A 24897-nucleotide genomic window follows, 5' to 3' on the forward strand; every position below is an offset into this window, starting at 1 on the left:
CCCACGGCCCCCGCACGGCCCCGGACCTCCACTGTGCCTCCGGGGGCACCGCACCCCCAGTGCCGTGGGCTGGGCTGCCCTGCACCCCGACACGCGCACGTGGGCAGATGCGCGCGTCCTGGCTGCTCCCGGTGGGCATCCTTGTCCCAGCCCTGGAGGTGTGGCCGAGGCCCCGGGTCGGCACGCTTGGGGTGGTGGACGCACTGCTGACCTGACCTGGGCCCGCCCCTTGGACCCCGTGTCCACCCCACCGTCCCTGCTTCCTCTCCTCGGCCCGCGGGCGGCCAGGTGGGCGGGCGGGCGGTGCTGTTGCTAACCCGCCGTCCGGGCGCTGTCTGTCTGTTGTCTAGCCCTGTCAGTCTGCTACAAGACCGGACCGGGGGCCGACAACGGCGAGGAAGGTGAGCCGCTCCCGCGGGGGGTCCTCACGCGCCGGCTGGGTGGGTGGCGGCAGCTGACCCGCCCGCCCTGTGGCCGCTGCTCTGTCCATCTGCGCGGTGCGGGGCAGTGGGTAGGCGGGCAGGGCCGGCGCCGCGCAGCGGGCTCACAGGAACCACCCACCCGTCAGGAGAGATGGAGGAGGAGATGGAGAACCCCGAGATGGTGGACCTGCCCGAGAAGCTGAAGCACCAGCTGCGGCATCGGGAGCTGTTCCTGTCCCGGCAGTTGGAGTCACTGCCCGCCACTCACATCAGGTACCCAGCGGCCCGGAGGGTGCCTGGGGACCGCCCTGCCTCACTGACGGCGCGCCCTCCTCTTGCAGAGGGAAGTGCAGTGTCACCCTGCTCAACGAGACGGAGTCCCTCAAGTCCTACCTGGAGCGGGAGGTGAGGCCAGCCGCAGAGGCCCTGGGGCCGTCCCCCACCCCCCGCCGCCGTCCCTCGGGGCCCAGTCCCTCCCGGCTCGCAGCCACCCTGGGGCTAGGCGCTGGGTGCTTTGCTCGGCTTCCCGGGGTCGCGTCTGCATCCCTGGAGGACCGGCAGGGGCACGGCCTGGAGGGATCATGACAGGGACCCGCGCTGGCCGCCGCCTCGAACCCTCACTGTGTTCATCCAGAGCCGTGTTGGCCAGGCAACGGGAAGCGTTTCTACTTCTGCAAAACCAGAAACATCCACATTGTCAGGGGCTTGGGGCCGTGGAACCGGCCTTCTTGTTCCACAGATGAGTGGGGACCTCATGCATTTGTAGGATGCTACCCACCGAGGCCACCCCCAGGGTGACAGCCAAAAACGTCTGCAAACAATGCATGTGTCCCTGGGGAGCAGCATGGCCTGGGCAGAGGCTGCACTGAGGTGGCGGAGAAACGGCCCGAGGGGGCCAGATGGGGTCTGGAGGGGCGGGGGCACGCTAGCGACGAGAGGGACAGGTGGGGGGCGGGTGGCCCGAGCTGGCACCTGTGTGCGCAGCCACAGCCCCCTCCCGCCGTGCAGAGCCTGGTGCATTGCAGGGGGACAGGGTGCGGCCGTGTGGAATGGCCGTGCGCAGGCCTGACTCAGAGTCGGGAGGCCGGGAAGCCGCCAGGAGGGGACAGGCCCACAGTCCGTCCCGCAGAGCAGGCAGGGAGACGTTTGGAGAAGGCGCTGGACGCTGGTGGGCGGGAGGGAGCACGGGGGGTGCTGCCTGACGTTCCGAGGGTCCCCGTGGTGGGGGGGCTTCACGGGACACGGCGCAGAGACTCAGCACGATGGCCCGCTGCGACACGGAACGGTTTAATGGCGGCATGCGTGTGTCCCGAGGGCGAGGGCCTGGCTCTTCCTGCCAGTGTCCACTTACCTGCTTAGGAAGCACATCGTTGTCACAAGTGGGAAAACAGGCCGCCGAGCCGTGGTGAAGATGCTGTGAATCGTGTCCGCGCCCGGCCTCCAGGGGGCCGAGAACACGGTCACGGCAGCATCCAGGGGTGAGCAGGAGGCCCAGGCGCCCTAACCCCAAATGTGCGCCGGCCAGGCCTCTGCTCGCGGCTTAGGTCAGCAAGCTTGCCGTTGGGAAACAAGCCAGCCAGCGCGACGCAGTTTCTGAGAAACACAGCTGAACGTCAGGAGACAAGCAGCTGGGGTCAGAAGGGCTGGCAGCCCGGGCGTCTGGTCCAGAACATTCTGCGGCCCCGCGTGTGCGTGTCCTGGGGCGGCCGCACGTGAGCAGCGCTGTGGCATTTGCGTTGCTAACTGGACGCTCTCCGGGTCGTCAGTCCCACGGTCCTGCGGCGGCCGCGCAGCAGGCTCTCCGTGCCCGGGGCGGTCTCCAGGCGAGGCCTCGGGGCGCCCTGCTGACGTGGTCTCGTGTGCTGTCTTTCAGGATTTCTTCTTCTATTCTTTAGTCTACGACCCCCAGCAGAAGACCCTGCTGGCCGATAAGGGAGAGATCCGCGTGGGAAACCGGTACCAGGCGGATATCACTGACCTGCTGAAGGAAGGTAGGGCGCAGGGCGGTGGCTGGCGAGCAGGGCCAGTGGGGTGAGGTTCCTTCGGGCGGCTCTTTTAAGCTTTTTCTCTGAAAAAACTTCCTTGAATGAATCTTCTGGTCTCGCCGACTTCTGCCGGTGGGCGGTGCCGTCGGCGACCCAGCACAGCCCCCGGTGAGCGGAGGGTCCGCGCGTCCTGCGTCGGGGGCAGGTAGAGGTGGGGCGGTGCGTGGCTGGTGGGCGGGACGCGGCTGTCAGCGGCTGGGTCCCTGAGAAGCGAGATGGCGTGGGGGTGCTGGGCTTGGAGCGTCGCGGCCGGTGTTGCCCGTGGCCGTCTGTCTGCTGGGGAGCTGCCCCGCCGGGCTCCCGGCCCCAGCCCGTCCCCCATCGCCCCTCCCGCCCCTGCTTCTCTCTCGGCTGAACAGTCGTCGGCCGTGACGTAGGACCCACGGCTAGCCACGCGGCCAGTCAGCCGTGATGATCTTTTTGGGGGTTCTCATCACTTGAGCTGCTCCCACGGAGCCGGCCCAGCCCCCATCCGCGTTCTCTGCTGCTCTCAGCACCCCCAGTGTCGCACCCCTGCTCCAGGCCCAGCCAGGGTCTCTGGGCCCTGCGGCCGGCCCCCTGCGCTGTCGGGCCGGCCAGACGAGGTCCCGGGGCTCCTTTCCGACGTCTGCCGACCTCTGCTTTTCTGTGCGGACACGTTCTGAGTGTGGATGGTCCCTTTCCGTGGCCTCCCGTCTCCTCCACGCACGTGATGTCCCATTTCTCTGAGGCTGGTCTAGTTTTTTTGAAAACGTCTGGTGTCGGCTTACGCGTGTTACTTCCTTTTACGCACGTGTGCCCCCCACGTACGTACCCACGTGACCCCACGTGTACACTTGCGTGCTTGCACACCAGCTTTTTCTCCTCGGTGGTTGGTTTTTTTGTCGGGCGGGGGGGTCCTGCCAATTGGAGGTCGGCAGGGGAAGGAGCCAGGAAGCACACAGGTTCTCCCTGTCCTTCCCTGTCTGGCTGAGGGTGACGGATCTGGTGACAGCAGAGTGGCTTGAACGTCAGAGGCCCTCGGTTTTCTGGGCAGGGACCTGGGTGCTGGGCCGTGAGGGCCACCTCGGGGGTGCGGGGCCCAGGCCTGGGGCAAGTGAGCTCCTGGGTGCTGCAGCGAGGGGGTCTCCACACCCCCTGGAGCCCAGGACCCTCCCAGGGAATGAAATTGCTAAGAGGCTTAGCTTGGGGTGGCCCCCGGACTCTCGAGGCGAGGAGGCGTTGGACCCCAGGTGGCGGGTCTCAGCACACAGTCCCCCCGGGAAGGACAGCACCTACGACACCGGGAACACCCCACCCATACTCAACCTGCACCTCGCGCGGCCCCCGAAACCCCAGCCTCCATCTGGGCCAACCGGGAGGGACGTCTGGATCCTCGGCCCCGGATCCGTCACGCACCCCTGCGGTGGGGGGCTTTCGCGCCGTGACCCCAGATGGGCCCACAAGGCCTGACCTTCCCTGAGGCGAGGGAGTGCGTGTTTCCCCAGCCACTCCGAGCCCGGCTCGAGCCCCCTGCTCACGCAGGCTCCGCGGTGGGCTGGCTGGGCGCTGACGCGGGTGGGACACGGCCGCGAGGGTCCCTGTCCTTGGTCTGGAGTTCGCTGCCCCCGCCAGCAAGGGGCGCTGAGTGGGTCGTCGGCACATGCACGGCCTGCTTGCCTGAGCTGCTTGTGGCTGCGGCCCAGGGAGCTGCCCAGGGACGGTTGTGGGGTGTCCTGCTCGTGTGGGGTGGCCGCGCGGGGGCGCGAACTCTCCCCAGCGTCTTCTGCACCTCTGTGCTGTTCGCTGCTAGTGAGCTTCCTTCCTCAGACGCCGTCGTGCCTGCCGGATGGCGGGGCTCTGGGGGCGGGGGGCCCTCCCGGAAAGGGGGTACACGGAAACACGGCCCGTCTGGCACTGTGAGGGGGCCCTTGGGTGGCTGACACCCGCGCCGGACGCGGCCACGTCGGCGTCCCGTGTCCCGGTCGCTGGGCGCGCTGTCTCCGGAGCGGGAGCTTGATCAGCAAAGCCAAAGCAAGCCTCCTCTGCCCCTGTCGTCACGACTGCCGCTTCGGCCTGCAGCACGCGCCGCGCGGGGCTCACCCGGCCCCACCCTGTCGTCAGGCGGGCTGGCGGGGCAGCCGCGGGGCGCTGTGTTTGCCGAGGAGAAAATGCGCTGCGTGCCGAGCAGGCCTGGAAGTGTGTGTGCACGCCGACGGCAGCCTCACCCCCCGGGCTCGCCAGGAGGCGGATGGGCCCGTCCCCCAGGGCCCCGGCAGCAGGCAGAGGCTCGGCTCTCCAAGGCCTTGCTACAAGCTGCGGGGGTCTTCGGGTCTTGTTGGCGTCACTGTTCTGTTGCTTGCAGGTGAGGAGGACGGCCGAGACCAGTCCAGGCTGGAGACCAAGGTGTGGGAGGCACACAACCCGCTCATAGACAAGCAGATCGACCAGTTCCTGGTGGTGGCCCGGTGAGTTCTGGGCACCAGGGTACTGCCCGGACCCCAGGCCTGGGCGCTAAACGGCTGCCCTGCCCTGCCCGTCCCTGGACATGGACACTGCTCGTGGGGGCCTGGGGGCGGCTCTGGCTTTGAGAGGTGGGGCCTGTGCGCCTCCCCGCGTCCCTCCGGGGCCGCGGCCTGCAGAGACGAGCAGCCGGGCACAGATGGGGCTGCTCCCGGGACCCCGGGACAGGGCAGAGATGCGTGTCCATCTCCAGATGAGCTGTGGGCTGTTGCAGACTCGGGGGGCGGGGTGTAGCTGAGAAGGAAGGACCTGGGGCCTTAGGGCCATGAGGGAGGCAGGGCTCCAAGGAGGACGCCACCCCCACCCCCTCCCCCCGTGGAGCCCTGGGGCAGGGCCAGCGGGAGGGGAGTCCCTGTGAGGGTGCAGGGAGCTTCCCTGCCTCTCAGCTGGACCCTGAGCCTTCACTATGGAGGGGGCGCCCTGCCAGGAGCTCGGGGAGCTGAGCCGTGGGCGGTGGCTGCCACGCTCTGTCCCTGGGGCCTCCCGGCCCGCCGTGTCCTGCGGTCTTGGTGTGCTGTGGGCTGGGCTGGGGCCTCTGTGCGTTGGGGCCCCCAGTGGTCAGAGTGTCCCCGCCACCCCCAGCTCCGTGGGCACCTTTGCGCGAGCCCTGGACTGCAGCAGCTCCGTCCGGCAGCCCAGCCTGCACATGAGCGCCGCGGCCGCCTCCCGGGACATCACCTTGGTGAGTGGGCCACACGCTGGGCCATCTGCACAGGACCCTCACTTGCCCGGGGCCTGCTGTGCCTGGGCTGCCCTGTCCCTGCCCCGTCCAGGGCACATGTGCCCCTCGGGTCGCCGCACGAGCCAGGGCAGGCGGGGACGGGATGGTGGCGAGGAAGCAGGTCGACGTCTGTTTGCTGGCTGCACGTGGCTGGGACGCGTCCGCCCCCTGCCCTCCGGGAGAGCCCAGCAGGCTCGTCCCGGGAACAAGCCCACCTGCACCCCCGCGGGCCCCCAGCTGCCTCCCGGACTGTCCCGTGTGCTCTCGGGCGGGTGGGCCTGGGTGACCCCTTGTGTCCCGCCACAGTTCCACGCCATGGACACGCTGCACAAGAGCGTGTACGACGTTGCCAAGGCCATCTCGGCGCTGGTGCCGCAGGGCGGGCCCGTGCTCTGCAGGGACGAGATGGAGGAGTGGTCGGCCTCCGAGGCCAGCCTTTTCGAGGAGGCCCTGGAGAAGTACGGGAAAGACTTCACAGACATTCAGCAGGACTTCGTGAGTGCCACAGGGCGGGCGCCAGACCCCTCCCCAGGGCCACCGTGCGTGGCACCCCCGCGTCTGTTTGCGGCTCCCGGCAGGCCCCGGGCTAAGAGCTGCTCCTGCGGCCGGGTCAGGGGTCTGCACCGGGCAGCACCGGGGTCCTCCTGGCTTGTTGCGGTTAATTGGTTCTGTTTAAGCCACCGAGTCTCTCCTTACACGTCCTCGTTTTGTGTCCCCCGTGAGCCCTTGGGATTTGCAGCTCAGGCAGGGCCCGTGCCCTCGCGCACCCCTCCCGCCCTTGTGCTCAGCCACACGAGCGCTCCGCTGAGGGGAGCGCCGCCGCCTCCACAGCGAACCCCGCGGGGAGCGCGTCTGTCAGGTGGCAGGGCCGCCAGGAGCCCCCGGCGGGCGGGGACATGGCGGGCGGGCGGGCCAGCGTCTGATAAGGAGCGTCACAGGTCACAGGTGGGATCCTGATAAGTCTCCAGAAGGCAGAAGGGACCCGCCAAAGGTAGAGAGGACCGTAGAGGGCAGAGCAGGGAGCCCCTGTCCTCGCTCGCCCCGAGTCTGAGGTGGGAGTCACTTGCTGACGTCCCAGACACAGTGAGCCAGACCTTCCCAAAAAAGAGTGACGGCCAGAAGATGGGGCCACAGGTAACGCTTGGCCAGACACACACGGAGGCCGCGGGGCGGGGACCCCACTGTGAGCATGCGGCCGCCTCGGCAGCAGGCTGGGTGGACCTAGTGTAGACGGGGTCTGAATCCTGGACGCGATGAGGCAGGCTTCGGGGTCCGTCCACACCACAGACGCCTCCTCCGTGTTGAGGACACTGGTTCCGTAGGCGGAGCAGGAAGGGCGGGGGGGCCGGGGAGAGCGGCGTGACGGCGACCTTGCCGACCTCAGGCAGGGCTCCGCTGGGCGGGGCCGCAGGGCAGGGCTCCTTGCTGGGGGGCCCCCACGACGCGCGGCCCCCTCTCGTGCAGCTGCCCTGGAAGTCCCTCACCAGCATCATCGAGTACTACTACATGTGGAAGACCACCGACAGATACGTGCAACAGGTGAGCGCCCGGCTCGCCCCGCGCCCAGCGGGCAGCCCTCCCCGCCCGGGCCCTTGACCTCTGTTTCCTGTTTCCAGAAACGCTTGAAAGCAGCCGAGGCGGAGAGCAAGTTAAAGCAAGTGTATATCCCCAACTAGTAAGTGCGGCCCCGGCGTGCGCCCCCGGCGTGTGCTCGCCGCCCCGGGGACCGCGGGCTGGGCGGGTGGGGAGCGGCCCCCGCCTAGTACAGGTGCCAGGACTCAAGCCCACGCCACCCGGCCCGCGCTTCCACGCTGAGCCGGGCACAGCTCTGCCAGCCAGAGCTGGGGTGTAGACCGGGCTCGACGTTCGCCGCAGCGGCGTCCAGGACTGCAGGGGAGGCCGGCCCCCCCGGCCCGCATGGGTGGCGGCGGCTGGTGCCCAACAGCCTCACTTCCCTGGGAGCTGCACAGCAGCGGCGTGGCCCTCCCGTGACGCCCCCCCTCTCTCCCTCACCCTAAGTAACAAGCCAAATCCGAACCAGATCAGCGTCAATAACGTCAAGGCAGGCGTGGTGAATGGCGCGGGGGCGCCAGGCCAGAGCCCTGGGGCCGGCCGAGCCTGCGAGAGCTGTTACAGTAAGTGCCCGCCGCCCGGCATCGGGGCCCCCCGCAGCGCTGGGCGCCCTGCACCATCCCGGGGTCCTGGCGGGCTGGGGCCACTCCCTCCCCGGGAAACCCTCCTGGCGGGTCTGCGGGGTGCCTGGGTCCGCGGCGGGGCGGCTCAGCGGGCGGGCGGGCGACACTGTGTAATGCTCTCTGCCGTCACTGGTTCTGCTTAAGGACCCGTCTATTTCCAACTTTGTTGTCCGTAGCCGCCCAGTCTTACCAGTGGTATTCTTGGGGTCCCCCTAACATGCAGTGTCGCCTCTGCGCATCTTGCTGGACATATTGGAAGAAATATGGTGGCTTGAAAATGCCAACCCGGTTAGATGGAGAGAGGCCAGGACCAAACCGCAGTAACATGGTAAGTGGGCACCCCTCCCCGCCCCCACGCGTGGCCGGGTGCCCGGCCCATGGTCATGGCGCTGTGTTGGGGCGGCGCGCCCCCTTCCGCAGAGCCCCCACGGCATCCCAGCCCGGAGCAGCGGGAGCCCCAAGTTCGCCATGAAGACGAGACAGGCCTTCTACCTGCACACCACCAAGCTCACGCGCATCGCCCGGCGCCTCTGCCGAGAGATCCTCCGCCCGTGGCACGCCGCCCGCCACCCCTACATGCCTATCAACAGCGCGGCCATCAAGGCCGAGTGTGAGTGTCGTCCCCGCCGGCCCCGGGCTTGGTCGCTGCGGGAGGGGCTCACCGGCGGCGGGGGGGCGGGGGCACCGGGAGTCCTGGCCCCGGGCTCCCCTTACGTGTGCGGCCCCCACAGGCACGGCCCGGCTGCCCGAAGCCTCCCAGAGCCCACTGGTGCTGAAGCAGGCTGTGCGGAAGCCCCTGGAAGCCGTGCTCCGGTATCTCGGTGAGCCCGCCCCAGCCCAGCACCGTGGGGCCGATGTGTGCGCAGGTGCCCGCGAGGGAGGGAGCCACCCCCAGGCTGCCGCTGCCCAGGCCCCTGGCCTGCCCCTGTGGTACCTTGCTCCGCGCCAGGCCTGGAGGGGCCCTTGGGGCCAGAGCTGCCGTGGTCCCTGTCCCCCCACCCCCCATCCTGCTGCAGCCCATGGGGGGGCGGGGGGGGCCAGGATTTGGGTTGGATGCACCCAGGACGGACGTCCACTGCACGCACCTGCAGGACAGTTCTTTACCCCCAGCCCCAGAGGAAGGTCCGTTGCCGCGTGAGCGGCATGTACGCCTGGTCCGCAGCTCACGGGGCTGGGGGTGAAGGGGGCCCTCGGCCAGCACCCCCTGGCTCAGCTCTGCCCACCGCTCAGCCAGCCATCGGCAGCTAGGGCAGGGGGGAGCAGGGCTGGCCACTTGGCTGGGCTCAGGGCAGGATCCTGAGCCAGTCCCTCCCGGCATGGAGGTGGCTGACCTTCTGTGAAGGACATTCCAGAACCATGAGCTAAGTGTGTTCCGTGTGGACGCAAGTGGATTTGGCGTCATCGGATGTCTAGGGTCTGGATCGTGGGGCTGGGCCTTGCCCCATCCAGAGAGCCACCAGGGGCTGGGGAGCCTTGGCAGGTACAGGCCTGAGCCTGCCGTGGCCCAGCCCTTCGTGGGCCGTGTCCTTGGCTGGGCCGGCCTGGCTGTTAATTCATTGTCTGGCCGGCAGCCAGCCCCCTGCCGTCAACTCTGGTGGCCCGGACCTGGACACCTCTGATGGGCCTGCTTGTTTATGGGGCTGTGTCTGGCGGGCGCCCAGCCGCCTGTGGGGCCCGGCCGTGCGTGGCTCTTCCCTGCTCCCAGGACCCCTGAGGTGCAGGACTGGTGGTGTGTTCTGCCCCAGTGGGCCCCGTGGTCGTCCTCCGTCACGGTGGGGCCTGGGGGTGGCTGTTGCCATTTGCTTCCCACAAAGCGTGCCCCCCCCGTGCTGCTCCCAACAGAGACCCATCCCCGCCCCCCCAAGCCCGACCCCGTGAAGAGCGTGTCCGGCGTGCTCGGCGGCCTGACCCCTGCCAAGTCGGCCCCTGTCATCAACAACGGCTCCCCCACCATCCTGGGCAAGAGGAGCTATGAGCAGCACAACGGGGTGGATGGTGAGTCTCTGCTGGGGCGGCCAGGTGGGGCCTCTGGCCCCGGGGTGCCCAGCCCCGCCCTTGCCTCGCCCACGCCTGCTGACCGTGTTCTCTCTCCTCTCTCTCCCGCCGCCGGGCGCTGGCAGGCAACATGAAGAAGCGCCTCTTGATGCCCAGTAGGGGTAAGGCCTGGGGCGGCCGCTGGTGAGGGCGCCGTGCGAGCCCCCGTGCGGTGCCTGTGCGTGCTGTGCTCTTGCGTGCATGGTGCACGGCGGGCGGCTCAGGGCACGCCCATGGGGCAGTCCACGCGGGCCGGGCCGCACCCCGCTCCCCATGCGCCCCCCATTCCCGTGTCACCGGGCAGAGGGCCAAGTGCTGCCTCACAGGCCCCCAAATGCTGCGTCCCCCCCTGGGGCCTCCAGCTCACGGGCTGTCCCCTCCTCCCCGGCCCAGTGCCCGGTCAGTGGACTGTCCTCGCTCGGGTAGCCCTGGCGCCCCCGCCTGCCTGTACTCTCCGCCACCGCGCTGTGACCGCCCGCATGCCATCAGCCTCCGCTCCCGGGGCCGCCGTGCTGTGCCTATGGCCCTCCTGTGCGCCCTGCCCGGTGGGGGGGCTTCGGGACCCTGGCCTCTCGGGGGGGGAGGGGGCAGATAGGACCGAGCGGTGGGCGTGGTCAGCACGGCCCGGGGAGGCATTCAAGGCCCAGGTGAATGTCCAGGCCTTGGCCCCGCAGGGTAGGGGTCCCAGGGGAAGGGACTGAGGCTGGCCGAGGGGGCACGGGAAGCGGGTGGGACCCTGCCACCGTCAAGTGCCCAGGCTGTCAGCGCATCCGGAGCGGGACTCTTGATTGTCCAGGCCCGTCCACAGATGCCCCCCCGCCGTGGATGCGAGGGGCGTCCGTGGGCTCTGAGGCTGCTCCAGAATGAGGTGCTGAGGGAGGGGTGGCCGTGGTGGCAGTGAGGGGCCTGTGGGTCCCAGAAGCTCCTGCTCCCCAGGGTCAGCCTGCGGCAGGATCCGCGCAGAAGGGAGGCGGAGGGGAAGCAGGCCGGAGGGAAGGAAGGGGGAAACGCACTCAGAGCCCCTGGTGACAGGAGGCTCGGGGTCGTGTGTGGGCACTCCGACACCATGGGCCAGCGAGCATGGATGTGCCCAGAGTCCCCTGCCCCCAAGGCGGTGGGCCAGGCCCAGGGACCTGCGAGATGGCAGCGGGCAGCGGCCGTCCAGCCTGGCCCTGCCCCTGGACGCTGCCCCGGGCCCTGCCCACCCTTCTGGCGGCCGCCCCCACAGCCCTCCGGCCGGGGCCTGCCACCGGGCCCTGTGTCAGCACCAGGGCCTGGGCCGCTCGCCTGCCCTCTGCTGCAGACGGCCCGGGAACCACCGGGTCACGTCCCACGGAAGTGGAAGCCGGTGCTAGTCAGCGGCCGTCTCTGGGCTTGGGGCTTGTTTTGTAAGAAGCCAGTGGCCAGTGCGGTAGATAAGGTTAATTTACTTGTGTTCTTCGGTTCACCAAATCGGTACGCTTCTGTGTCTCCTTGAGCCGCAGCATGCGGGCCCCAAGGGCGTCGTTGGTGGGCGCCCCCCGGGAGCGCTGCAGAGGCCACAGCTGGCCCCCCGAGACAGCACAGGGCCGCCTGGGGCAGTGCCAGACTGCGGGGCACCCTTGGGGCCTTAACCCACTAACCCAGCCCAGCCGGGCACGTCCGCTCCGCACCCACCTTCCTCGGCCCGTGGCAGTGCACGTGCTAACCAACACTAACCGTGTGTTTTCTCTCCTCTGCACCCGTCGCTCTGATAGGCACTTACCTGGGTAAGTAGCACCGGGCCCGGGGGCTGCAGGCCCCGTGCGCAGCCCCTCCCTTCGCCCTGCCCAGGGCCCCCCAGCCAGCAGGTGGTTTCCGGGGGCGCTGCTCAAGAGACAGCCCTCGGCCAAGAAGCGCTGGTTCTGGAAGGCCTCTGGCAGGACGGGCTCGCACGCTCACACACGGGCGTTTTCCTGTGCGCGTGTGCGCGCTCCGCTGCAGGCGGGGCCGGGGGGCGGTGACGGCCCTGGGGTCACCTGGCTGGGTTCCGGGGGCATGTGGACCACGACCTAGGACGGTGCCTTCTCGGCCGGAGGCACTGGCGGACGCCCGCGGCTCCAGACCCCCAGCCCGTAGGGTGGCAGCGTCTGCCCTGGCCACTTCTAGAAGCTTCCATCCACTCCTCCAGGGCTGCTAGCCCGGGGGTCAGTGAGGGGTGCTTGGAGCCCCTTGGGCAGAAGCCCAGTGCGGCCTGGCCTCCCGGGGTCTGTGCAGCGCTGCCTGAGGAGGGGCCGCCTTGCAGAGGGGGTTCTGGTAGCACGGTGTTTACAGCAGGGCTCGGCGTTGCTCGGCTACCGCGTAAACCACGCTCCATCTGTGTCAGCCCTGTCGGGCGGGTGGCCCGCGTGCCAGGGAGCGGGCTGTCGGACCCGAGGCTCCGGGCCTTCTGCGTCGAGCCCAAGGCGGTGCCGGTCCTACTGGCCAGGCCAGAGGTGGTCCTCAGAGCCCCGGCAGCCGTGGGATCACCTGGGGGCTGCTTGGGCTGGGCCGGGGCCGGGGCAGGCCGAGGCAGCCGTGACCTCGTGGCTCCAGGTGTCCCGCCCTCTGGCTGCCGGGCCTCACGTTCCGCTCTTCCTCCTGTCAGGTTTGGCGAACCACGGACAGACCAGGCACATGGTAAGAGGGCGAGCTGTGATGAGGCGGGCCCGGCAGGACCCCTACCCCTGCACGTGTGCGCACACGCCGTTTGCTTGCACACAGCTCCCTCGGCAGTCCGGGAGGCGGCCCAGATGGCCAGGCCCGCGTGCCTCTTGCTGGGTGTCGGGGGCAGCGTGCAGTCCCCGCGGTGTCCCCCTCACGCCTCCCCCTGCCGCAGGGACCAAGCCGAAACCTCCTGCTCAACGGGAAGTCCTACCCCACCAAAGTGCGCCTGATCCGGGGGGGCTCCCTGCCCCCTGTCAAGCGGCGGAGGATGAACTGGATCGACGCCCCCGATGATGTGTTTTACATGGCCACCGAGGAAACCAGGTGGGGGCCTCCCCGAGGCCGCGGGTGAGCAGGGGGGCGGCCGCCGCACCCTTGTCACTTGGGGGCGTCGCTCTGTCCACAGGAAGATCCGCAAGCTGCTATCGTCCTCGGAGACCAAGCGCGCCGCCCGCAGGCCCTACAAGCCCATTGCCCTGCGCCAGAGCCAGGCCCTGCCGCTGCGGCCGCCCCCGCCGGCCCCCGTCAACGACGAGCCCATCGTCATCGAGGACTAGGCGCCCCGCCGCCCCGCGAGGCCACCGCAACCACAGCCCGCCCCCCCGCCCGCCCGCCCGCCCGCCGCCCGGTTTTGGTAGTGCCCCCTCTCGCCCCCACTGCAGAGAAACCGCTCCTTTGGGACACCTCGGGAAGAGGACCGTTTAGCTGCTTCCCAGAATGCCGAGGACTCGTTTTTAGCTTTGTGTTTACTTTTTGGCCGGAGCGGAGCTGAGGAGCTGCCCTGCGGGCCTCGCGGGCCGGCCGGAGGTTTTGTTGTGTTCTGTTGAAGGTGCCATTTTAAATTTTATTTTTATTACTTTTTTTGTAGATGAACTTAAGCTCTGTAACTTACATCTGGAATGTTAGGATCGGCACGGCCAGCGGCTGGCCGAGCTGCCTGGTGGGGTTGGCCCCTGGTCTTTTCAAGTAATTTTCATATTAAAAAAAACAAAGAAAAAAAAACTCATAAAAAGAAAAAACCAACTAGCCCTTCCCGTGTCTTCTGTCCCCCGTCCCTCCCCTTGCCTGGGGCTTCAGGCCATCCCGGGCCCGGCCCGTGCACCAGGCAGCAGCAAAGCCCCCATGAGCACCGGGGGACCCTCGGCTCTCCTGGCCTCCAGGCTGGGCTGGGGTTTCTGTCGTCCCTCTGCCTCTGTCCCACACACCTGCCTCGAGCAGGGCCCGGCCCCAGGACGCCCTCTCGCCCACGGAGGTCGGAGAGGGCCGGCCAGAGCTCAGGGCCCTCCCACAGTGGAGCTGAGACCTCCTGTGTCTGGCTGAGACGGGGGCGGGGGGGGGGTGGCCCAGACGTGGCCTGGGACCCAGACTGGCAGGTGCGTGGATCCTCTGGCTCAGCGTGGCTTCCCTCCCACCGGGGCAGCCAACACAGCTGGGTCAGGCCAGCCCACCACCCTGCTCCTGGCAGAGCCCTGCCGCAGCTGTCCGAGGATTTCTGCCCAGAGCCATAGGGCCAACCCCCAGCAGGTGTGGAGTTTCCAGAGTGAGGATTTGCTCAGATTTCAGCAAGTACGTCGTTCTCAGAAATTCTACCTCTGGCCATTCCTCTGCACCCACCCTTACAGGCCGGAGCTATTTGGCCCCTGGAGAGAGGGGTCTGGGGGGGACACCTCTCAGTCTGTGCCACCCCAGCCCACCTGCAGAAGGCTGAGCCGGGCCCTCCTGGGGTGGGGCTCCCTCCTCCTGCCTCCCTGAGCTCTGCCTCCTGCCCCCCAGTCCCGCCGTGATGTGTTCACATCTCACCCAGGGAATTAAAATAGAAACCACTTCTGCTTCCTCGCTGGAGACAGATAAGGGAGTCCTGGCCTCCCACCCCCAGCCCGTGATGGGGCCCCGTAAGGTGACAGGCCAGGGTGTTGAAGAAGTGGCCCCTCCCAGCCGACTGTAATCTGCTGGAGTCCTCGTGCCCCCACCCTGCCCCAAGACTGAGTTGTGGTGTCTCAGCAAGGAGCTTTTGCCTAGGAGCCTCTTCCCAACCTTGGGGTCTGAGGATGGGGCAGGGGTCTCTTCCCTCCTCAGACACGGGATTTCAGGTGCAAGGTCATCCCCAGGAGGGGCCTGCCTGCACCTCCAAACCCCCTGCCCCCCGCCCTGCCCGGGGGTCCCTGCCACAGAGCCAAGACGGTCCTAGGTGCTATTTACCCACGTTGCCAGGACGCCACGCCACTACGGCCCCAGGGGAAAGACCTGCCGCCACACCTGGCTGGCTAGTTGGCCCCGCCATCGATGGGCTTCTCTGGAACCCTGCTGTCCCCATCCATCCTGCTCACTGGGAGCCTGTCCTGCCCTGTCCCTGCCCCCGCCTGTAGCCCCCTGTGGTTTCAGAGGTGGACACTGCTACTCAGTGTCCATTGATCCAGAAGAGCCCTGTCACATCCGGGATCTGTGCCCCCACTCTGCCCAGGGGTGCCTGGCCCATGCCAACGCCTTTCCCTTGCTATGCCCCGTCACTGTCCCTGCAGGGCTGGGCCCCAGGCTCTTCCCACACATAACCTCCTTACGGAAGATACCTGATGCCCAGCCTTAGCAAGGAGTGGGCTGCAAATGCCCGACGTGTGGGGGAGCCCCATGGCTGGCCACCCTGCCCAGGAAGAGAGGACTGCTGAGGCCTCCCCGCCCCCCTCTCCTGCCTTGCCTGGCAAGGGGCCAGAGTCAGGCTGCGGGCGGGAAGGGGGGCTGGTCAGGCTGGTCAGATGAGGCTGGGGGGCGGGGGCCACATGTTTCTGGGCTGTTGTCCTCGCAGGAACAGCAGTGGTATAGGGTGTGCGTGCAGGGGGTGGGGGGGCCCCAGGGAGCTGGGCGAAGGCGGGGCTGCGGTGAAAGTCTGGGTTCTGGAGAGCGGTGGGACCGAGACTCTCACTCCAGTGTGCAAATACACCTGACCCCAGGAGCCTGGCTGGTACATGGGGCAGGGGGAAGGGGTGCTCTGAGGGAGCTGCCCAGACTGGGTGGGTGGGGGTGGCCCATTTGGGCTTGGGGTTTCTGTCCACTTGCTGGGCTTGAGGCTCAGCTGGGCTGCAGGCCCAGGGAAGAGCTTACTGGGAGGCAGAGCCTCAGGGAGGAGAGGAAAGGGTCCTCCTGGATCCCCCACCCCAGGGGTGGTAGGACCAGGTTCTTCAGGCCCCGGGATGGAGGCAGGGAGGGGTGGGAGGGGTCAGGAACGCCCCTGTTGGGAGGAGGACTGTGGAGCCCGGGAAGGGGGACCCTGAGTGCTGGCAGATGCCTAGCACTGCTGCTTCGGGGCCTGGAGGCTGGAGGTCAGAGGCCCTGGGCCCCGAGCTAGTGGGTCCAGAGGAGGGGTGCCCGCGGCGGGAGTCGGGATACGTGGGGAGGGGGGAGCAGGCGGACGGCAGTAGCAGCCCACTGGAGCACAGCGCCTGCAGAGCGAGCACGCCCGGGCTCTTCCCCCTTCTCTTCTCCCTTGCCTACCGCCCCTGGGTGGAGAGCTCGGGGACAGTGCCTTCCGCGCCTGCGGCACGCCCAGGTCCCCTCACGGCCTGGCGCCCTCCCCCTCTCCCGCTTCCAGCAGTTTCTCTCCCGCTGTTTTTGGAAGTGATGGGCGCCCTGCCCTCCACCCACTTGGCCGTCAGCACCATCGACGGTGTCAGGCGGGGGCGGGCGGCGGGGCAGGACCGGGACCGGGCCAGGTGGCCGCACCCGCCAGGAATCCGGCTCCGATCCCACCGCGCGGCCGTTGCCATAGAAACCGAGCAACAAAGGGACGCGGGGCGGGGTGGGGGGGCGCGCGGCGGGGTAGGTGGGGTCCTCCAGGGGTGGGGACCGGGCGCCGAAGCCCGGCGTCCGTCTGCGTGTCCAGGGGCCGGCCTTCCGGGCCGAGGCCCTTACAGCCAGGAATGCCCCGGAACCGTGGGGGCTGCAGACCCCCGCCCGCCCCGCCCCGCCCCGGCTCCGGCGTTGCCATGGACACGGGCGAGGCACCGGCGTCGGGGTGCCTGGCAGGTCGGGCCACCCTCGCGGCCCCGGCAGGTGCGCCCCCGCCCCCGCGGCGCCCCCAGCCGGACCCGGGGAGCGGGCTCCCGAGGCCCCGCCCCGGCCGCGGAGCCAATGGGTGCGCGGGCAGCCGGCGGGCGGGGCGGGGCGGCGGCGCGGTGGCGGCGGCGCGGAGACGGGCGCGGGCTGAGGGCGCGGGTCGACGGGCGCACCGACCATGGCCTCCAAGTGTCCCAAGTGCGACAAGACCGTGTACTTCGGTGAGTGCTGGGCCGGGCCAGCGTCCGCCGCCCTCCGCCGCCAGCCCCCGGCCGCAGAGCCTCGCGCCCCGCCCCGGGATGCGCGGTCCCGGGATGCGCGGCCCCGAGCACGGCCCGCCGCGCTGCCCACGCGGGTGCGGCCGGAGGGTGGAGCTGGACGAGGCGGGGGCAGCCACGCCCGAACCCCGCAGCGGCCGGTGGGGTCGGGCGGGGGTGCGCGGTCCTCGGGATGAGGCCGGGTCGGGGGTCAGGTTGGGGGTTCGCAGGCGTGGAGCGGGGCGCTGTCGGGCAGGGCGCACTCACGCTGTGGGAGCCTCCCGTGAGCTCCTGCTTTTCACGGCCCTTCTCCGCGGACACGTGGCCGGGAGAGCGTGGCCCGGAGCAGTGACCCCCCCCCCCCCACCTCCAGCTCGACCTCTGCCCACACCGGGCCAGGCCAGATATGGGCTCCGGCTGGACTCAGTCCATGCGGGGGCGACCTTGGCCTCTTAGCTCCTGCGTGTCCCAACGTGCTCCCTTGCTTGGCGCGAGTTTTCCCCAGGACTTTCTTGTGGGTGGGGTGGGATGACAAGCGGGGCCCCACAAGCGTGAGAGGGCACTGGAGCGAGGTGGCCGAGCGCCCCTGCCTCCTCAAGGTCACAGCAGCCCGGGACTGGAGGGGGCAGCAGGTCTCTGCTGATATGCCCCCTGGGTATGCGGCACCCCTGGCGCTCACCCACTCCCTGGCGCTCGCACCCGGTTGTCTGGCTTACTCAGCCACTCTGTCTTCTCTTGGCTGATCCTCTCCCGACTTTGCCCCCTGATCCTCCCACTAACACCCTCAACAGAGGGACACACAGTGTCAGAAGGGTGGGGGCAGACAGGGGACCCTTCCCTGGTCACTGTGGGAGCAGTGGTCAGGGTCTGGAATGGGGAAAGGCCAAGGTGAAGGAAGCCACTTGGCTTCCCTGCTGACGGGAGGGAGAAGGAGGTGGACGGTTGTTTGCTGTTCCCAGAGGGGAGGGACCGGATTTGGCCTGGAGTGCTTCTGGCCTGGCTGGGAGCCTAGGGGCTTCCGGCTGCCTCCCCAGGAGCTGGCCCAGTCCTCGGTCCCCATCCCAGAGGGGGCTCATCCCTGCAAGGCTCAGGGGAGGGGACAGCGCTAGGGTCCTCCTGCCAGTCCCACTGCCCACGAGTCTGCCCCCAGCCAGGCCAGCTCAGGGCTCTCCAGGGCTGGGGCCGACAGTCCTGTGGACAGCCCGGAAAACGCTTCTGCCTGCTTGGGCGGTAGCTGGCTCCCAGCAGAAAACAAAGGCAGCTCAGACTCGGCTGGCTTCTCTGTCCTGGGCAGAAGGCGCTAGCGGAGGGGGGGTGGGGGGGGCTTTGGGCTGGGATCCTGCCCATCCCCCAGTCAGGCACCTCTTCCCCCCACCCCCCAACAGCAGCCAACACCCTTCAGCAGAGTGGAACCTGGGCCAGGACACCCCAGAGTGACCTCAGAATGCCTTGCCTTTGTGTCCTTAACAATGGTGCAGCCCAGTGGGGAACCAGCTCCCTTCTAAGCCGATAGACCCAATCAATTCTTTCTTCCCAACTGGGCTGGTAATGTGCGGCCATCTCCCCACCCAGTGGGTCTCGGGGTCCTTCCCCTGCCCCCGCATGGCCGAATGCTAGAGGGGGCCGGTGCAGCACGGCTCTGGCCACCCTGAGCTGCAGCTGCCATGGCTACTGCTGGCCAGCAGGAGCCCTGGGGGAGGGTGCGGGGCTGCCAGGGGACCCAAGCCCGCCTTGGACACGCGAGGGGTGGCTGACCAGCCTGTCCCAGCATCCTTGGGTAGAGTGGCCATGGGGATCTAAGCCTGTGCTGCCTCTGGGAAGGGAGTGGGGGCTGGGTCCTGGAGGCTGGCCCTGGCCTGGCTGGGCCGTGGGGAGCCAGCACCCAGGGCCCGGAGCCTGGGCCACCGGCAGCAGCACCCATGGGCCTCTGGGGGCAGGCAGTGAGCTGGCCAGACCCTCCTGCCCGCTCTGCCGGGGCCCTCGGGGAAGCCTGGCTTGCAACCTCTCTGTAAGGGGACCAGAAGATCTCTGCTGGTCCTTGGCCTCCTCTTGGGGCTCTGCCAGGGTGGCAGGGGCCCAGCCTGCCTGACCTCCTCCTCCCTGACGCTTCTGCTCAGACCCCTTCCCTTCGGAATTCCGGCTTGGCTCCAGCCTTTCTTCCTGTCCTCTCCTCCACCACCCTTTTCCTGCCGTGCTCTCCTGGGGAGGCCCCCCACACTTCCGTCCTTTAGGAGGTGGCCCAGTAGGCCGGCGGGGGGGGGGGCGGGGGGGCGGGGAGGGTGGCTGGGCCCCTAGCAGTTGGAGGCAGTGGGGTGGGGGTTCTCAGGGCTTATCCCGAGGAAACCGAATATAGACAGGTAGGCCTTCTATCCCATGGGGTGGGAGGGGATGGCACTAGCCCCCCCACAGGGGCCCCCCATTCCCCTCAGTGGCGGGCTCCGCCAACTCCTTTAGGGCCCAATTAGGAGGGTTCAGGAATCTGCGAGGGAGGGCTAGGTGTGTGAGTGGGAAGCAGGTGTTTGAGGGAGGGCCAGGTGTGACACCGAGAGGACTAGCAGGTGCTCCAGCAGTGATCCTTGGGGTGGGAGGGTGACCTAGACCCAGCAGGAGAGCAGGGACCCTGAGGGGCAGAGGGCGTGCGGTGGGCGCTGGGGGTTCCTGTGTGGGGTGGAAGGAGGAGGGGTGAGGCGGCTGCCACGGGAGGGCTCTGGGCTCTGGCCCTGACTTCCCCTCCTGCCCCCAGCTGAGAAGGTGAGCTCTCTGGGTAAGGATTGGCACAAGTTCTGTCTCAAGTGTGAGCGCTGCAACAAGACGCTGACCCCGGGGGGCCATGCCGAGGTGAGCCCCCTCCCCTGGGGCTGGGGGCGGGGAGTGGGGCTGTGGGCAGGGGGCCAGCCCTCACTCGGTGCTCCTCTGCCCAGCACGACGGGAAGCCGTTCTGCCACAAGCCCTGCTATGCCACGCTCTTCGGACCCAAAGGTGAGCTTGGTCCCCCTCCTCAGCCTGAGAACTGGCACCAGGAGGGGTGGCCAGCGTGCATCCTGGACCCACACTCCCCCTGCCCGCTCTTGACCCTCCCCCACAATCCTTCCACCCTTGAAATCCTAGCATTCTCCATGCCCTTCCCAGGAATCTACCCGGCACCAGGAGGGCAACCAGGAGGGGTGGCCAGCGTGCATCCTGGACCCACACTCCCCCTGCCCGCTCTCGACCCTCTCCCACAATCCTTCCACCCTTGAAATCCTAGCATCCTCCATGCCCTTCCCAGGAATCTACCCGGCACCAGGAGGGCAGCCAGGAGGGGTGGCCAGCGTGCATCCTGGACCCACATTCCCCCTGCCCGCTCTCGACCCTCCCCCACAATCCTCCCACCCTTGAAATCCTAGCATCCTCCATGCCCTTCCCAGGAATCTACCCGGCACCAGGAGGGCAACCAGGAGGGTGGCCAGCGTGCATCCTGGACCCACATTCCCCCTGCCCGCTCTCGACCTTCCCCCACAATCCTCCCACCCTTGAAATCCTAGCATCCTCCATGCCCTTCCCAGGAATCTACCCGGCCGGCTGGCACCCTCGGGGTGGGGGGTCCCGACCCTATAGAGTGGGCTGTGGAGGGCCCTTCTCGGAGAAGGTGGATGGGGTGGCCGCCCCTGCCCCCCGCCACAGCGTCTAGCTCCCCACAGGTGTGAACATCGGCGGCGCGGGCTCCTACATCTATGAGAAGCCCTCCGCCGAAGGACCTCAGGTCACTGGCCCCATCGAGGTGCCTGTGGTCCGGGCCGAGGAGCGCAAGGCCGGCGGTCCGCCCAAGGGGCCCAGCAAAGGTGGGCTGGGCGCGGTGTGGGGGAGGAGGGGCGTCCTGGCGGCCCTGCCCTGACCCGGGCTGCCGCTCGCGGTGTTCCCGCAGCCTCCAGCGTCACCACGTTCACGGGGGAACCCAACATGTGTCCTCGCTGCAACAAGAGGGTCTACTTTGGTGAGTGACTCCGCCCGCAGCAGCCGCTGGGGGGGTCTGCCCGGGAGGGTCCCCAGCTTCACCGTCTCTCCCCCCCCCAGCCGAGAAGGTGACCTCCCTGGGCAAGGACTGGCACCGCCCGTGCCTGCGCTGTGAGCGCTGTGGGAAGACCCTCACTCCAGGCGGGCACGCGGAGGTGAGGGGCGGGAGCGCCCGCGCCCAGGAGGTGGTGGGGGCAGGGCTGCGCGCGCGTGCGTGCGACCCGCGGGTGGGTGCTGCCCCCTGGTGGCCAGAGTGGGGGCCCGCGGGTGCACAGATGCTCCGAGGCCCCTCCCTCTCCACCGGGTGAGTGGCCGGGGGGAGGCGGCTGGGGGGGCTGGGGGGAGGACTGGAGTCCCCGCTCAGTCCCCGTTCCGCCCCCAGCACGATGGCCAGCCCTACTGCCACAAGCCCTGCTATGGAATACTCTTCGGACCCAAGGGTGAGTGTGGCCAGGAGGGCGGGGGTCGAGCGCCCTGCCCCCGCGGCACCCCACCACCTTGCGCCTTTGTCTGCAGGGGTGAACACTGGAGCTGTCGGCAGCTACATCTACGACAGAGACCCAGAGGGCAAAGTTCAGCCCTAGGCCACGGGCCCCTCCGCCGCCTGCCGGCCCCTGCTCCGGAGCCCACCGCCTGGCCCCGTGGGGGACAGCAGCTAGCTGCCGCCGTCCTCCCCGGCTCATCCTGCCTTGCAAGCCCAGGGCCTGCGTGTTGTGGGGGAGGAGACCCCCCGGGCTGTCTCTAGACCAGGCCTGCCCATCCCCGTTTCTCTGGCCTTTGTACCCCCCACCCCCACCCCTTATCCTCTTTTGTGTCCTCATGGCTCTGTGTCCGCATGGACCCATGCGTCCCCGTGTGTCCCTTGTGTCCCTTGTGTGTCTCCGTGGCCCTGGGTGGGTCTCTCTGAGGTGGCCATCCCACCCTCCCCTCCTGCTGCCCCAGGCCTGCCCCACAGTGTTCTTTCTGCTTCCCCTGCCCGTGACGGCCACAGCCACGCTCTTCACGGTGTTGCTCGGGCGGACCGAGGGCGTCCCTGCCAGGAGCCTGCCGCCCACGTCCCACACCCACCCTGCCTTGCAAGCGCTTGTCTGACACCCTCACGTGGCTCACACTAACCTGCTGAGACTGTCAATAAAGGGTTCGAGGATTGGGGGGCCGAGCACTGTCTCTGGTGGTGGGGTGGATGTGAATCCGGGACAGCATCCCTTGGGCCATCCCCAGATGCTCCTGACACCTGGTGGGGGTGGGGTCCTGTTCCCAAGGTGCGTGGGGGTGGGTGGGAGGCAGGGAAGCTCTGGTTTGGGCTGTGGCCCCAACACTGCGTTGGGACAGGCAGCTGAGACAGGGACCAGGCCACGTAGAGGTGGGAGCTTGGCAAGCGCTCTGGGCTCGGGGTCCTGGTCCCCAGAACTGCCAGGAGACTCCTGGATCCATCAGAGACCCACGGCGAGGGAGGGGTCAGCCTCGGGAAAGAGCCCAGGGCCTGGCACGTGGGGGACGGGGCAAGGGGCCAGAGGAGGGGTCCTCTTCGGGAGTGCAGGGAGCTGGGCAGGGTGGGCAGGGGAAAGGACTGAGCCTGGAAGTGCAGTGGGCTCGGGTGGGGGAGGGGAGCGGCCAGATGAGACTGGTCTTGCTTAGCACTAGTGGGGGCCAAGGGGCAGAACGCGGGCAGCTGAGGGCCAGGACGTGAGGCTCGAGCCCCCTGTTCAGGTGCTCCCGCCCAACCAGTGTCCCTGTGTCTGGGTCTGCAGTGATAACGGAGTCACCCCCAGCCTCCCCAGGCAGTCCCGGCTCTGCCCTTTGAACCAGGACCCCGTGGCAACTGCCAGGAGCCCCTCCTCACGGTCTGTTCCCTTTACCTGCTGCTCCTGGACAGCCCACCAGAGGGCGTAGCTTCTCTTCCCCTCCTGGCGCTGGGGCAGAAACCAGGCGGACCCGCCCTGGCCCTTCCGGGCCCATGTACCCTGCTCCCCAGGACCAGCTCCCCGTGCCCCAGCCTGGCACAGGCCCCTCCCTGGCCCACCCTCCAGTCCACTGGCTCAGACCTAGCTGAGCTGATTGCGGTGGCCATTGTCCTGCGAACAGCCATCCGTGTCCCTGGGGGCGGATCGGCTGGCTCCAGGTCGCCTTCCTCCTAGGCAGTGCAGTCCAGGTGCCCACTGTGGGCAGAGTGTCTCCTCCCACCGGGCCAGCCTGGGAATGCAGCCAGAATGTGCTGGGCAAGTGGCCTGCGGGGGGGGGGGGGACACTGGAGCAGGTACCCCAGGGGCAGCCAGCGTCCACCCCAGGCAGGTGCGGGCACTTGGTGCAAGCTCAGCGGAAGGCCGCCGCCTACGGCCAGGCCTGACTCCCTGGTCGGGGGGACATCTGGGGGAGATTCCAGACTTCCTGAGCACAGGCTGCCCAGCCTCGCTGCGGTGTTGGACGGGAAATTCCTGCCCCCTGCCGCGTGGGGAGCTGCTAGGGGCACAGCTCGGGCCCTCCCTCGGGAGCCTCCAGTGGAAACTATGTGGGGAGGAGACGTGGTAGGCAGCGCGCCCTTTCCCCAAAGCCCGAGCGACCGCGGCCTCTTGGGGGTGAAATCCCGCTGGGCAGCGCGGGGGTGAGGGGCAGGGATCGCCTCAGGGACGACGAGCCCCGGCCCCGCCCGGGACACAGTGCGCCCCAGCCTCCGGGGCTGGCGGGGGGAAGGCGCGTCCCATTTCCTGCGGGCCGAGGATGACGCGCCGCCTTGTTTGTTTCCCAGCGGTTGTCATGGAAACCGGGGCGGTGCCGCTCCCCTGGGTCCTGCGCGCGTCGCTAGGCGTGTCGGTGGGACAGCCCGTGCCCCTGCGCTGCCGCGGCCTCCTCGGTGGCACCGGCTCCAGGACGCCCCGACAAGTCAGGTGCCTCCTCCGACGCCCGCAGCCCCCGACGCTCCGGCAAGATGCAGGGGTCGCGGGAATGGGCCTGTGTGCTCGGGCGCGCGCCTCGCCGCTGCCCCTCGCCCGGCCTCCACCTCCACCCCTCCATTCCGTGCCACCCAGTGAGGCGGCCCTGAAATGCCATCTAACAGCCCTTCCCCGTCCAGAAGCCCAGGGCTGCTCATGGCGCCCAGGCCTGCTTCACCGACCTGCTCGCCAGCTGAACCCCACCTCCCACCAGTCCAGGCTTCTAGAGCTTGGGAAAGCCTGGCACCTTCAAGGTGGTGTGCCTTCCACCTCTGACCTGGGCCAGGGTGGCCCTGGCTGGTGTCCCCAGTTGCTGTGGGGCCTGCTCTGCCTGCTCCTCCCTCTGCGCCCACTTCCCTGAGGTCCAGATCCCAGATTCCCGGGTCCTGGACTCCCAGCCTGGCTCCCTCCAGGCCCTGCCCAGGTTCCCCTGGGTCAGTGACCCCCAGCATCAGCCCTCGGCAGCCCTTCCCCAGCTGGACGCTCCCTGAGGACCCCACCCAGTTCAGGCTAGCCCCCCTGAATTTCTTTAGGACTGGTGGAGGGGGGCAGGACTGCTTCCTGTCCCTGGTTCTAAGCACCAGCTCACCGGCCACCGGCTGTGGCCCCGGGGGCTGAGTGTCAAGGAATCAGTGGACTGCTGGGGGCTGGGCCAGGTGAAGACTGGCATGGGACCGGGACAACCAGGTGCAGGCAGCCCGTTTTCCCAGGGCTTGGCTGGCTTCCCGGAGAGGGGGGAGGGGGCTCAGGGCCCATGAAAAGGCTCAGCTGCTGGGCTGGTGAGGCTAGAATTTGAGGCAGTTCTGTATGGGCTTTGGCTCCAGGACACAGATTCTTGGAACAAGGCTCAGCCTTCAGGGAGAGGAGGGGTCACCCGATCTGGCCGGACTGTGGACCCCAGGCAGGGCTGCCAGAGGGAGCGCAAGGTTGTGTCTGCAAGCCACTCCTGCTTCCAAGAGGGCACTGCCCTCTCACCTGTTCTGGGTGAGGCCCGGGTGGACAGGAGCAGAGTCCTTCTGGGCAAGTGCAGCGTCTGAGGGGGCAAGGAGGGGCCGTCCAGGGCCCAGCAGACCCACTCTGGGGCAGAACCTCAGAGCAGACAGGGGGT

The 24897-nt window shown here is 68.6% G+C and overlaps 2 protein-coding genes across 7 annotated transcripts in view; both read left to right on the top strand.

The window, feature by feature from the left end:
- Positions 1-13585, top strand: part of MTA1 (metastasis associated 1) — a 35152-nt gene extending 21567 nt beyond the window's left edge. The window contains exons 4-22 of one of the 5 annotated variants that reach the window (XM_036100073.2): positions 351-401; positions 569-695; positions 764-827; positions 2296-2413; positions 4791-4893; positions 5531-5630; positions 5976-6164; positions 7134-7208; positions 7286-7344; positions 7689-7804; positions 8041-8192; positions 8285-8474; positions 8596-8685; positions 9707-9859; positions 9985-10020; positions 11635-11646; positions 12504-12535; positions 12735-12886; positions 12969-13585. In XM_036100073.2, coding sequence (XP_035955966.1) covers positions 351-401; positions 569-695; positions 764-827; positions 2296-2413; positions 4791-4893; positions 5531-5630; positions 5976-6164; positions 7134-7208; positions 7286-7344; positions 7689-7804; positions 8041-8192; positions 8285-8474; positions 8596-8685; positions 9707-9859; positions 9985-10020; positions 11635-11646; positions 12504-12535; positions 12735-12886; positions 12969-13119 — 1970 coding nt within the window. In that variant the 3' untranslated portion in view covers positions 13120-13585. Of the gene's footprint in view, positions 1-350; positions 402-568; positions 696-763; positions 828-2295; positions 2414-4790; positions 4894-5530; positions 5631-5975; positions 6165-7133; positions 7209-7285; positions 7345-7688; positions 7805-8040; positions 8193-8284; positions 8475-8595; positions 8686-9706; positions 9860-9984; positions 10021-11634; positions 11647-12503; positions 12536-12734; positions 12887-12968 lie in introns of those variants that run through there. The other 4 variants (XM_036100074.2, XM_036100075.2, XM_036100077.2 and 1 more) reach the window with 4 other exon arrangements.
- Positions 13586-16676: 3091 nt separating this feature from the next.
- Positions 16677-22011, top strand: CRIP2 (cysteine rich protein 2). 2 transcript variants are annotated; one of them, XM_036100080.2, is made up of 8 exons: positions 16678-16830; positions 19610-19704; positions 19788-19845; positions 20547-20687; positions 20771-20839; positions 20920-21014; positions 21242-21299; positions 21376-21576. In XM_036100080.2, exons 1-8 carry the CDS (start codon positions 16788-16790, stop codon positions 21441-21443), a joined length of 627 nt encoding a protein of 208 aa, XP_035955973.2. In that variant the 5' UTR covers positions 16678-16787; the 3' UTR covers positions 21444-21576. The 2 variants fall into 2 exon arrangements, with proteins under 2 accessions (XP_077910447.1, XP_035955973.2); XM_078054321.1 differs by lacking the exon at positions 20920-21014 and having other exon boundaries at positions 16677-16830; positions 21376-22011.
- Positions 22012-24897: the final 2886 nt, after the last annotated feature.

This window comes from Halichoerus grypus, chromosome 8 (genome assembly GCF_964656455.1).
Source record: "Halichoerus grypus chromosome 8, mHalGry1.hap1.1, whole genome shotgun sequence".
In the NCBI taxonomy this organism is placed as follows: Eukaryota; Metazoa; Chordata; class Mammalia; order Carnivora; family Phocidae; genus Halichoerus; species Halichoerus grypus.

Coding starts and splice junctions, on each gene's coding strand:
- CRIP2 (XM_078054321.1), top strand. CDS start 16,788: ATGGCCTCCAAGTGTCCCAAGTGCGACAAGACCGTGTACTTCG. Junction 19,846..20,546: donor CACGCTCTTCGGACCCAAAG/GTGAGCTTGGTC, acceptor AGCTCCCCACAG/GTGTGAACATCGGCGGCGCG. Junction 21,300..21,375: donor AATACTCTTCGGACCCAAGG/GTGAGTGTGGCC, acceptor CTTTGTCTGCAG/GGGTGAACACTGGAGCTGTC.